This window comes from Rhinolophus sinicus, linkage group LG16, assembly GCF_036562045.2.
Source record: "Rhinolophus sinicus isolate RSC01 linkage group LG16, ASM3656204v1, whole genome shotgun sequence".
Classification (NCBI taxonomy): Eukaryota; Metazoa; Chordata; class Mammalia; order Chiroptera; family Rhinolophidae; genus Rhinolophus; species Rhinolophus sinicus.
In genome coordinates this window covers 16,874,889-16,887,957 of record NC_133765.1, presented here as the reverse complement: position 1 = coordinate 16,887,957, position 13,069 = coordinate 16,874,889, and the positions used below count along the sequence as shown (strand labels likewise).

Sequence of the window (13,069 nt, the reverse complement as noted above, 5' to 3'; positions counted from 1 at the left end):
TCTGTCTCCATTTCTCAGATAACCTACTGTTTGAAAAGCTTTAGGCTTTGTTATTGCCCTTTAAATACATATATTAGTTGTAAATAGGATCATAAGCTATATCCTTTTGTTAGAGGTTTGTATATATTAATCTGAAGGTTGGGTGAGAGATGTCTTGGTATAGAATTGACCCCTGGTTGTTTGCAGAATGTAAAAGAATTTACGAGACTCTACAAGAGTATCTAAAGAAAAATCTTTTAAAAGTCAAAAAGAGAGAGACAGAGAGAGAGATACTGGCGAAATGGAGTCTAGCCAGGGCAGAGTCCGATGGGGGAGAGCTGCCGATGAGAAGGAGTGCTGGGGTTTTATATTTTTCCATGCAAGATGTAGGGTGTTTGTCAGCTTGCAGGGGGGCTGCTGTTGTAATTGTCTTCTTGGAACTGTCCTGTTGCCATCTATGATGGATGTTATAATAGCTTGCAGGGGTTGCTGTTGTGATTGGAAACTGTTCTGTTCTCATCTGTGATGGGTGATTGTTAGTTTGCAGGGGGTTACCGTTTGCAGTAGGTCACCTATGATGGATGTAAGATGCTGTCAGCTTGCAGGGGTAGTGCTAGCCAGGGGATTCAGACCCAAGCGGTTAATGTTTAGCTTGTTCCTGTTAGCCCACAAGCTCGCTCCTGTTAATTCTTTGCCTGTCCCCTCCTACCAGCTCACAAGGCCGCTCCTGGTAACTGTTTACTTGTCTCATCAAGAGATCTAGGCTAAAGATAGATTTGGGAGTTATTTAACACATGGCATTTGAAATCAAGCAAGAGATTGAGACGATAGAAGAATGAGATGAGTAAAAAGCTGGAGAACGTGAACTTACAGTGGGCAATGAAATAGGAACTCTTGAGAACTGTCGAAAGAATGGACAAAGAAAATAACTAAAACAATATGTCACAGAAACAGAAAGAGGACATGTTCAGCATTCTCCATAGAGCAGAGAGTCTTCCAATTAAAAGGTCATTGGTGACCACATAAGGGTAGTTAAAACATTGAGTGTGAGTGTGAAGTTTGAAATGAAAAGGAGACAGAAATGACTGGTCCAGATGAGGGGGAAGTGGTTGTGATCAGGCCACATGTCAGGGTGGATTGATTTTAAATAGGGAGAGAGTCTCAAGGTCCTTTCAGGGTGTCCATGAGGATAAAACTATTTTCATACCAACACTAAGGCATTCTTAACCAGCTCTGTGCTGCCACCTGCACTCTTGGTGCAGAAGCAGTCGACACAGTGCCATGCCCCCGCGGCTGGAAACCAACGCCAACTGCAGTAAGAATGAAGCAGGAATAAGCAATCACTCGTTAAATTCCATCTTTCATGTGTGTCTTTTTAATGTTCTATGTGACAAAATGGGAAGTACACGTAGAACCTGTCTGTACACTGAATGTAGTGGTTTTTCGCAAGGAAAAGCACTTGTGCAGTTGTTTGAATTAGAAGCCGGATCAGCTGCTTTTTGAAATTGATCCTCAGTTTTTAAAAGTCGGGTTCTGAGGTCAGAAAGTTTGAGAGGCACAGTTTACACAGCTAGGTCTTTCTTCCGGCCCCACTCAGAAATTCAGGTTGAGGATGGAGGTGATCTAGGATCCAAGTTTCTCTAGGTAGATGAGACGGACTCGAAGTGGTGCAATGGAGAGCCAGTCAGATGACCCACCCTGGGATCTGCCCTAGAGGGGAAGGACAGAAGGCTGAACCACAAGGGTTGGGTCATGTTGCTAAGCACCCACTGAAGCTAAAGAGAAAGTGTGTTCTGGGAGGGCATCAGGGAGAGTCTGAAATCATGGTCAGCCTCAGAGGGACTTCAGTCTTTTTAGGGGAAATAAAACCTGTATCCAGGGAAGCATGCACACAAGCGGTGTGATTCGTGCCATCGGAGTGGTGCCAGTGGATTGTTGTCTAGTGTGGGAGGAGGGAGGCCGGGCACTGACTGTGGGCTCAGCACCTGCCAGCTGCTTCCCATTTCTCTTCTTTTCCCCTTCTGTAACTGTGAGTAGTACAGAAAGAGCACTTGCTGTAAAGGGGGGCTAAAGATCCAGTTATTTTTCAAGTAACAAAAAGATTAAAAAAAAAAATCTTCCTTTGAAATTGTTCCTGGAAGGTTAAGGGCCTAGGATTTTTTAACCTGAAGGAACTAACATCTCTTTTAGAAAAGCTTAAGCTTCAGAACATCTAGGTGCCTTGAGGTACTTCCCTATTTAATACTGTCAAGATTTGGAGGGGGGAAGTACCCCCCAAATGATTTAGAAATGCTCTTAGACTGTGGCCAGGCCCTCCTGAACCTTTCCCGACACAGACAGTATATAATTGGGCAAACGGACAAATGACTTCTAATCTCAAGAAATTTCTTGGGTAAATGTCTGTGAGCAATTTTGCCAGGGGGCGGGGGGGTTAGGAGCAGGAAATGCGATAGGTTACCTCTATCACTGATAAGACTCTAAAACTCACTCAGCAAAAGGTGTGTCATGTATTTACACATCTGCCAGGTATTCCGTGGGACTCAGATTTGAACCGGAAGTGCCTGAGTTCTTGACCATCATGCTACATTGTCCTGACCCTTGAGAGAGCGTCCTCTGAAACCTGTCCCGTTTGTGGGCCCAAGACCCCCTGTCACAGCCACAGGAATGAACACTTCTGCTGCCCAGACAGAGCTTCCGTCAAATCCCAACAGGTCTAGATTCCAAGCTGCTCTGCTCTGCTCTGAAAAGTTGTCTAGCCTGTAAAGCAAAATGTTATTGTTCCCTAATTTCCTAAGGTACACTTATGTGTATTAAAAAGATTATTTGATATGGCCAAACATAAATTTGAAAACGTACTGTTTGTAGAAATGTATTCGGTGTGCTTTTTAAAAAAATCTTTTTTACAGTTCACTTCATGGACATGAGAAAAGTTCTTTGTGATGTGGAATTTCTCTTTCTATCCAACATGTGGTTTGCCACATTATTACGACATGCAACATGGGGAGTCACAAGTAGGAATCAGAGCAGAGCATGCAAACACGTGCGCACACACATGCACAGACACACCGTTTAGAGACCTCAGGCAGTAAGGTGCTTCCCCAGCCTCCACCTGCGCTCGAGGTGACTTCCTGGCACACAGGCAGTCACTTCAGAAAGTGCACTGGCGTGCTGTTCTCAAGGGTTGAAAACATTTTTTAGTAATTAAATGACTAAAATGATTTTCCTTTATCATTCTACTCTTAGGGCTTAGGTGGCATTTGCTAATTTGCAGATGGATGAGGTTGATATCCTAATAAATTATAACTGCTTCATTAAGTAGATACCAGTGATTTTTTATTTTAGTGTCACTGTGTTCTGTAAAAATGTGTGTTCTTTTTCAGACTTGTAATAGATTTTCAGATTGATTTCTTGGGGCCCTTGGATTTCTCAGGGATGGCTCGGGGCTGTGAGCGAGGACTTAAGAGAGGCTAGGGTAGCTGCTTACCTGCTGTTTGTCTTGAGGCTCCTCTTAGGATTTAATTTGAAGAAAGGACCGGCTGCTTAAATTAAAAGTCACTGGTCTGAGCATCATTAAATGAAAGACATTTTTTTAAAAAGCCCCTTTTGCTATCTCTTTACTTAATGTCTTTTCTAACATGTATTGTTTCTCATGGAAACCTACTCCTGATGCTAAATACGGGAAAAGTATTCTGTCACATTTTCCTTAGCCCTTGTCCCAGCCGCAGTTAGCCCTTTGGCCATCCTCATGGCTTCAGGTGATGCCTGGACACTAGTTACAGAGCCAGTGTGGTGAGCTGTTCATTGGCTGCCCCTCTGTCTCATTCCTGTTGATCCCATACTCACTTCCTGCTGCCGCAATCTCAACATAAAAAAACGTTCGGCTGCTGACTACTGGCCAGGTCAAGAAAATACTTTTCATTTTGGGCCTTGGAGAAAGATGCCAAGCTGCAGAGCACACCAGGTTGTCTGTGCTTCACACATGACTCTCAGCCAGGACTTGGAAAGAAGGGCTGAAACCACATAGAAGAACAAGTGATTGTTTTCTTCTGTGACCTTGGAGGTCTTCTGTTGAAAGATAAATTGACCATTGCAGAAATCACTTTGAAGTTGACTTAAGAGAAGTACATATGCAAAACCTTTGCTTTTGACACCGGCAAAGCAGAGTAGTGATTTAGGAAAAGTCCAGGTTTGGTAAGAAGACTTGCGTTTGAATTCTGATCTTCCACTTTCACTTTTCTGAGTCTGGGTCTGCGAATGTTAGATGGTCACAGTGACGGGAAGCTCAGAGGTGTTAGGCACTCAGTATGCCGGCTGTTCCCCCCACGCAGGCCTAGCTCAGTTGTTCTCGGGTCACTTTACTTAAACAGGAAATGGAAAGTATTTCAGTGACTATTCCTTTGGCTTCTCACCACTGCAAAACCTTTCTCTTTGTAGCTCTGGATTTACTGGACAAAATGTTGACCTTCAACCCTCACAAGAGGATTGAAGTAGAACAGGCACTGGCCCACCCATATCTGGAGCAGTATTATGACCCAAGTGATGAGGTAAGAGCCTGTACTCCTGGCTGCTTCTGCAGGGATGTCTGTCAGCCAGCAGCAGGCCCAACCAGGATGGGCCCAGATACCATGCTGAGATTGTCCTGAGAAGGACATGGTGCCATACCTGGTCCTCCCACCAAGCACATGTTGTCTGCCTCAAGGACTAGTGCTGTCAGCACAGCTCGAAACCCCTCCCCATCTCGCAAGTCCCTTCCCTCAGAAAACTTCCTCCAGGCCATCTGCAGCAGGTATGGCTAAACAGGAGCACAGATAAGGAAGGGGTCCGAGGCTGGAGACCATTGTCATGGTCTTTGGCAGGAAGAGATACCTGAAACAGAGTGCCCACCCTGAGAATGGAGAAGAGATCCACTGCCTGCTGGGGGAGGGGTGTTGTAGAGTGAGGGGGAGAGGTCAGCCTGGACAGTCCCCATGATGGCTTGGTGACGCCACATCTGGTGTCCCTCCCTGGAGATGGGGGCACGAGCCTATTGTGAGAAAGGGTGAGTCCAAAGGTGGGTGTGGCGGGTCTCCAAAGCATTCTGGGCATCCAAGCAAAGGTAAGAAAAATGCAATATGAACCAAAGTTGGGACCTTTCTAGTTGAGACTCATATGCATAGAAAACAAGCCTTTAAACTCCTGTTTTTAAAAGAGGGCGAGCCAAGTGGAGTGTATTAAATTAAAGGGGAAATGGAAGCGAAGAAAAACTAAGCTAATAAAGAGAAAGAAGAAACCAAAAAGAGGAAGTATTTATTAATCGCCTTTCCCTCTCACCTCTATCCCCTCCTCTAAAAACAACTGAGGCATCTTGCAAAGATACCTACAACGTAGTAAATCACAGGGAACTTGGTGAAAGTATAAGGTTTGAGGCCATTACCGGCCCTGTGAGCTAGAGATTTTCAAAGTCCCTGTGTCCTATTCACAAGCTGGGGTGGTACTCCATACCCAGTAGGGGGTTGGAAGGATTGGAAGAATGGCGTAGGTAGGACACATAGTGTCATCCCACAGAGAGCCACCCTTGAGGGAGGGCTAGCTAGCTTTTTGTTTTTTTCTCGTGGACATGAATACTTTTCCCCTTTTCAAGAGGTCAAAGCTTAGTGCAGATTGTGGGGTCCATGTCTGCTTCCCCTAAAGGCCCTAAAGGCTTCCCCTAAAGGTGTGACGAATACGTGGATAAGATTTGGGAGTGCATTATAACTACCAGGCGTTCAATGATTGACATCTGGTATCGTCATTAGGTCAATTCTATAACGTTGCATTTGTTGGGAGTACTTAAAATCAAAATATAAATAATATTGACTAATTTCATTTTTTGTAATTTAGTACATATGAAAGAGGCTTCTTTTACATAAATAGTTTAAAAATGTACTTAAACAGCTTTCTGGTTATAGACTCTCTGTGTGCTAAAAAATAGAAATGAAAACTTGCAGAGAAAATACAAGAAAGATCACTTTGTAGTCTTGTTACAGTTATTAAAATCTTGGAGTTTTCCTTCCCAGTCCTACATTTCTGTATCTAAAATTTAAAAAGTAAAATAGGGTTCCTTCTGTTTAATACAAACATGGACATTTTCCCATGATATTAATCTTTCTTGCAGCTTCATTTTTAACAGCTCCATATTTCTTCATGTAAATACTGTAATAATGTATTTAATCAAATGCTTTTATATGAGTACCATGGGTTTTAACTGTATAAACATACTGCCACCACCCCTATAAAACAAGTTTCTGTGATTTCAAGTTTCTGTGATTTCAACTTTCAGTGCCTTAAAACATTGGAAAATTTATTCTGGAATAAGTTCAGGTGAATACTTGAAATGGATTCCATTGCTCCCCATCCGTTTATTAAGTACTCACAAGAAGTGCGCTTTCAGGAGTGTTGGCACAAGTATATACATACACACCATAGCTCTCATTTTTCAGTAGACATCAATCTTATATAAATTTCAGAATCTAAGCCATAGTTATTTTATGAATCAGTAAGCAATTGCCTTGACCATAAATGCCGTTGTCTTACCAAATGTTTTATTTTCTCTTACAGCCCATCGCTGAAGCACCATTCAAGTTTGACATGGAATTGGATGACTTGCCTAAGGAGAAGCTCAAGGAACTCATTTTTGAAGAGACCGCTAGATTCCAGCCAGGATACAGATCTTAAATTTGTCAGGTACCTGGAACTTTAACCGTACAATAAACAAACCCTACTGGGGGAGAGAAAATATCAATTAAAAGTTATTTAAAAGAAGGGTGTTTCCATTTGCTTGCATGGAAGCTTCATGAGCTTAGATTGTAAGGTGTGGTGCACAATGCAGTGATACTGGTAGATTTTTAAAAACAAGTGCTCAAAGTAAAGAAATGCAAATCTCTATTTTAGAGAATGTGTAGGAGAGAGAACAGGGCTTCCTTTAGAACTCTGTAGAAGTGAACACTGAAGTAAAGACAACCGAGGGTTGAAGCGTTTGCTGGGGAAATGCTTTGGACAGACCGGCGTGAGGGGCCTGAGGTGTCGTTCGGCAGGCAGTGGTGTCTTGTGCAGAGCACAACAAGGGGCGAGGGAGTGCTGTGATTGTGTTGGAATAGGAGGCCACCCTGCCAGCATTATGGAGGAGTGGATTCTGCAGTGGTACACACTCGGGGGTTTCCTCACTGGATCTCTATTCCATTCTCTCATGCCCTGTCCTTTTTATTTGCATATATCAGGGTCTGGGGCAATGGCTCAGGCTGAGGTCCTGGTTGACTCTGTTGGGCAACATCCAGGCTTGAAAGCAGAAGCTGCTCAAGGTGTTTGCAACTGTGGGCATGTGATCTGTCAGAAGGCATTAGAAGGGCTGGAGGGCAGGGCAAAAGGGTAGGCAGGGGGACCTGCAGATCGGTAACTGCAGGAGGCTGTCCCCAGTCTCCAGCAAAAGGTGCAAAAGAAAAATGGTATGAGCCAGGGTCCTTGATCGCCATGGAAGGGAGGGCGCTTGGTCCCCACTGTGGCTGCAGCTGTTAGAGCATCACCATCCCTGAGGAGGGTCAGCAGCCTGTACTGCCACTGATGTCAGGGGTCTGGAGGGCCTGAAATCGCCATCACTGTCCAGTGCTTCTAAAACCCAGGAGGCACCCCTCTTCCTGAAAAGCCATGTCGCTGGAAGTGGAAAAAGGAAGGAAACATGGCTTTTCCTCTCAGTGCCTGCCTGCATTGGCAGAATCTCCCCAGAAGCCAGCCGCCAAGGAAGTCCAGTGCAGTTGATAGGTTTCCAGCCCTGTCATTAAGAATAAAGGACAAGAGAAGGGTAGAAAGGAGCTGAGAACAGACATGGCCAGCTCAGCCACAGCCAGGCGGAGTAAGAGGGCTGGGAGCAGTGCTTTCAGAAGTCTGATACCAAAGCAGAAAGGGTTGGAGAAGAAGCCTGGGTGGGAGATAAGCTCAAAACACATCTACGAGACCAAAGGGTCTGTAGGTTTGGACTAGGGCTGTGTGGTGAGAAGCAGTGAATTCAGGAGAAGGGAGGAAAGGCAAGTCTGAAAGACTCCAGATTTTCTAAACCTAGCAACTGGGGATCAGGGAGGTGCTTGCACTGCTAAGCCCTTCCTTAGCCTGATGTTCACACTGGAAACACCCTAAAAAGACAAACTCGAAGCAAGTAAAGTGTTGAGGAAGCCCGTGCCTGGGCAGAGTCTGGATGAGAAAGAGTGAGATTGGCAGGGGCTGAGGAGGACGGAATCCAGCTGGAGTTGGATTCACTTCTCTTCCAACCTCACAGGCATGACAGTGTATTGAGGTGATCTGCGCGGTCACTCACTGACAGGACCCAGCCAGGTTCATACCTTGAGTCCCCGTGGGACTTCCTTCCTGGCCCCTCTGCTCAGTGTTCACAGTGGAAAGGATCAGCCCTCTCTTGTAAGCGCCTTCTCTTCCCTCCCTGTGTCTGCACAGGGTCGGCTGCCACCAGGTTTTGTAAGTCAAGTTGTATCTGGCCCTTTACAGAGCAGGTTTGCTGACCTTCGGCCTAGAAGGTGGAGCTGAGCAATATCTGTTGCTCTTCTTCCTTCACAATCCCTTTCATAGGTCATTTTCCTAAAGCCAGCTGGTGGCCTCCGTTTCCCCGCTCTTCTTTCAGTGCACACATACTGCATGCTTACTCCGGGCCAGGCTCAGATACTTGGGTGAGCAGAACAAACAAGACCTGAACGTGGCCTCAAAGGAACACCCGGTCCCATAGGGGACAGAGATACACAGAACTGTCATCCCCGTTTTTAGTGTAAAAGAGCATCTGGGGTTGACATAGTTATCAGTTCGTCAGCATTCGTTGAATCACCCTTGAGCACTTCCTGACGCCAGGGCAGAGGGAAACAGGAAGGAAACCCAGGCTTCGCTTTCCCGCAGCTTGATGGCTGGACGTGGGAGATGCAAGGAGCTGGGTGCAGTACCGTGAGTGCGGTACCAGGGGTGGGTGTGGGCCCCAAAGCCTGAGGAGGGCCTGCATTGCAGAGTGCTGGGAAGGGGCACTCCGCTGATGGAGGAGGGGCACGGCGGTGCGGAGCCAGGGAGTCAGGCTCTGCCTGGGAGCCCCAGGAGAGCCCGCTGTGAAGAGGCCACAGCCCAGGCTTGCCAAGGATCCCGCCTCTCCCTTGAAGGTAGTTTCAGATCCTGAAGCATTGGGGCAGGTGATTCTGGGGGCAGTAAGGATGTTGGGGAACTTAGGAGAGCAGAGACCCATGGGACCTGCTGGCCTGGCTGCTGGAGGAGAAGGACGGTGCAGTGAGCACAGGGAACGAGAAAGACGCGGGTGCTCCTGGGGCCGCAGGACATGGCTGCTGGCAAGATGCCTCCTGCAGTCTGAGGTAGCAGGTGGGGACCAGGGTCTACCCCAATCCTGAGAGCCCAGGACTGGGGCTGTTATCAGTGGAGAGAGGGGGCAAAGGCAGGCGCTGTGTTTAGTTCACATCCTCCAGAGACACAGAAGGTGCAGTACATACTTATACCTGATTTTTTCCAGTGCTTTTTAAAATGGCAATTTTCGAGTATTCTGAAACATGGAGAGTTTTAGAGTGGAATCCACATTCCCACCGCCTAGGTGTCTGTGATGAACATTTCACTTTATTTGCTTTCTCACATACTGTCCATCCTCCACCTACCCATCAATCCATCTTATTCTTTTCATGCATTTCAAAGGAAGTTGCCAAGATCTCAACTGACTTACATTTAGTCAGGAGGTTTGGCTGCAGTTCAGTGATGTCCCTCTAAATAGAGGTCATTTCCCATTTCCGAGCCAGTCTCCTCGTCACAGTTGGGCCGTCACACCCGTACTTCGTCCCCCGACTCTTGTGGTCAAAAGCCCCCCGCCTGAAAGTGCTTTGTGAAATACCGAGGTGACATTCTGCTACATCGTCATACTAGCAAACATTTCACACCAGTAAGCATCGCCAAGGAGAAGATGGATTGTTTCTGCGTTTTGACACACGTGGTTACCCTCCCGGACATCCTAACCAGGCTTCCTCATCGGAACCAAGAGCATAGAACATGGCTTGAGTGGCAGTGTTTTCTCTTCTCCCAAAGATAATACAAAACTAATGCAGACCTAGGGGTGAAGTTAATTCATTCCATGCAGTGGATGCTTTAGGCAGTGGTGCTAAAGTGTGGTTTGTCTGTGCCCCACCCCCCAGCAATCTGTGTTTTAACAAGCCCTCAAATGCTCACGTTTGAAAACTACTAGCCTATAAATTAATGGTTAGAGTAGATTTAACTCAGAATATAATTTCTCCAAGTAAAATAGACACATTGGGATAATGAAGGGGGAAATATGCTTCTTGTACTTTGTATAGTGTGGCGCTCCTGGTGGACCTCTAGAGGTGGTCCATTTGCAAACATCTGGAAAGCCAGGTGAATGCTGTCAAGTGCAGAAAACGAGTGAAGGCTGTCATCAGGTTGCCACCTGCTGCCTGTCAGGGTGCTGTCTTGGAGGCCTGGCAGGAAAACAGATGCCAGACCATCTTCTGCCCTGGGAACCATGCCATAGTTCCCTGCCTTTCCAGAATCCAAGCCTGCCGACCTCACACTTCAACCAGCACTTGGTTTTGCTGTTCTCCTGTGTCAAAGTCAGAAAACTTGAGGATTAATAACAACATGCTTTCTGCTGCGTGTGTCGTTGATTTTGTCCTACCTGGTCATCCAGGGAGAGGGAGACTTTATTAAGGTTAGGAGGAGGGAGAAGAGTTTTTTGCATATAGATGTCTGTTTTACAAAGGCCCTCAGGTTCTGATCTTGACCATTGGAGTGGTGGGTATTGTGTGGTTAGTAAAAGGCATTTTGGGAACACAAGCCAGCTAGGCTATGAGTCTTCCCTAGGAGGGTTATGGAAACACCCTCTGAGAACTGTCTGAGAAGAGGTGCCTGCAAAGGGAAGGCGAGCCCCGCCCCTTCAGAACTGCCATGTGCTCTGCATGCCCAAGTGCTTCCAAGTGAAGTTACTTTTTTGCAGGTTTTTTCCTTTGCTTTGTCACTTCCGTTTTTCATGATGTTGCTGTTGGTGATGTTTTAATGCAGTTCATTCTTTTCACTTTAACCTTTTCCTGATGCTGATGCTGATGTTGTTTTAATGTGATTCATTCTTAACTCATAGGTTTATTTGTTTGTTTTTCAATAGGACGAGGGCTCAGCGGACTGGACGTGCTCGGACATCGGTGTTCTTCTTCCCAGTTCTTGACCCTGGTCCTGTCTCCAGCCCGTCTCGGCTTTTCCACCTTGACTCCTTTGAGCCGTTCGGAGGGGCGGTTTCTGGTAGTTGTGGCTTTTATGCTTTCAAAGAATTCCTTCAGTCCAGAGAACTGTTCCTGGCACCCCTGTGTGTGTCACCCACTGGTGACCTGTGGCAGTATGTACTTTCAGTGCACCTACTGCTTACCGTTGCTTTAGTCACTAATCGCTTTCTGGTTTGAAAGATGCAGTGGTTCCTCCTCCTGAATCCGTTCTTACATGACACCCGCTGACCCATGCAGTCACACCAGAGATAGTTCTTTCCAAATTGGCTTGTGTCACTGGCATCTCACTTTATGATAAGGGAAGGCTACTACCTAGGGCACTTTAAGTCAGTGACAGCCTCTTATTTGCACTTCACCTTTTCACCGTAACTGTTTCCCTGAGCAGGAACTCTTGGAAACACCTGCGACGACGTTGCAGCCTGCAGCAAGTGCTCCCATCCTGGGACTCTTTGGGGGTGCTGGTCAGCGTCTTTTCTCTATCATGTTAGTCACTAACATATTTAAGGTATGTGCATTTGCCCAGCTGTTAGAAAACTCAATCATTTTTCTAAATAAAAAAAAGATGTACTGCACAGCAGTTTACTCTGTAGATTTACTATGGTTACTTGTACCATTTATAGAGGTATAACACTTGCCCACATGTGTTATATGCAGTACTGAGTGTTTGTAAGACTTATGCAAAAAGCTTTAAAGTGGCAGCTTCACTCGCGATTTAATGAGAGAGGTACAAAGGTCACAGCAGGTGCTCAGGAAAGTGTCTGGAGAAGTAGCCAGCAGGACGCCCGCTGTCCCAGGGCAGAGCTCCACCTGCCAGGGTGTATCCACCCCGAGCTGCCTCACATGGTGTGCCGCATTCAGTGCAACCACACTCAGTGCCAGAGGATTTAGCAGCGAGGATAAACACTGCGTCTTTAAATGAGAAAGTGTACAATTCTTTTTCTTCCTACAGCATGTCAGCATCTCAAGCTCATTTTTCAACCTACGATATAACAGTTTGTAAAAGAGCCTTCATGAGCTCATGACGTGAAGCACTGTTCTGTCGTCAAGTACTCAGCCATTTCTGATGGCCGCTGAGCTAACACCATCAGGAAGAGCTAGCACTAAGTCACGTTTGGAGCTCTCCCCTCTTCCCCGATCTCTAAGTATTTGTTCCCGCCACTGCACACGGTGGCGTGGACTCGGTGTTCTGTCCCAGTGCGGTGCCTCCTCCTAACTCCCCCACTGCTCTCTGTGGTGAGAAATTTGCCTTGTTCAATAATTACTGTACCCTCGCATGACTGTTACAGCTTTCTGTGCAGAGATGACTGTCCAAGTGCCACATGCCTATGATTGAAACGAAAAATCTATTGTTACCTCTTGAGTTGTGTTCCACGGAAAATGCTATCCAGCAGATCACTTAGGAAAAATCATTCTATTTTTAGCTTTTCATTTCTCAGCTGTCCTTTTTTTTCTTGTTTGATTTTTGACAGCAATGGAGAATGGGTTATATAAAGACTGCCTGCTAATATGAACAGAAATGCACTTGTAATTCATGGAAATAAATGTACATCTTCTATCTTCATATTCATGTTAAGATTCAGTGTCGATTTCCTCTGGATCGGCGTGTCCGAATGGACAGTCAGGTTCAGTTTGTGCGTAGAGCAGAAATGCGTACAGGCCTCGGCTTCCCACCTAGGCACTACCCCAACACTTTGGTTTACATGAAATGATTTAGAAAGCATTTCTGTACGGTCCTTTTTTCCCCTCTGCACAGCAGAGATCTTTTCTGACGTGTTCCTTTATTCAAATCATAGGTCTAAAATATTATG

At 46.0% G+C, this 13,069-nt stretch overlaps 1 protein-coding gene across 1 annotated transcript in view; it reads left to right on the top strand.

The window, feature by feature from the left end:
* Positions 1–12,822, top strand: part of MAPK1 (mitogen-activated protein kinase 1) — an 86,114-nt gene extending 73,292 nt beyond the window's left edge. The window contains exons 7-9 of the mRNA XM_019710145.2: positions 4,414–4,523; positions 6,556–6,681; positions 11,147–12,822. Of these exons, the coding sequence (XP_019565704.2) occupies positions 4,414–4,523; positions 6,556–6,672 (227 nt within the window). The 3' untranslated portion in view covers positions 6,673–6,681; positions 11,147–12,822. The remainder of the gene's footprint in view (positions 1–4,413; positions 4,524–6,555; positions 6,682–11,146) is intronic.
* The last annotated feature ends 247 nt before the right edge of the window (positions 12,823–13,069 follow it).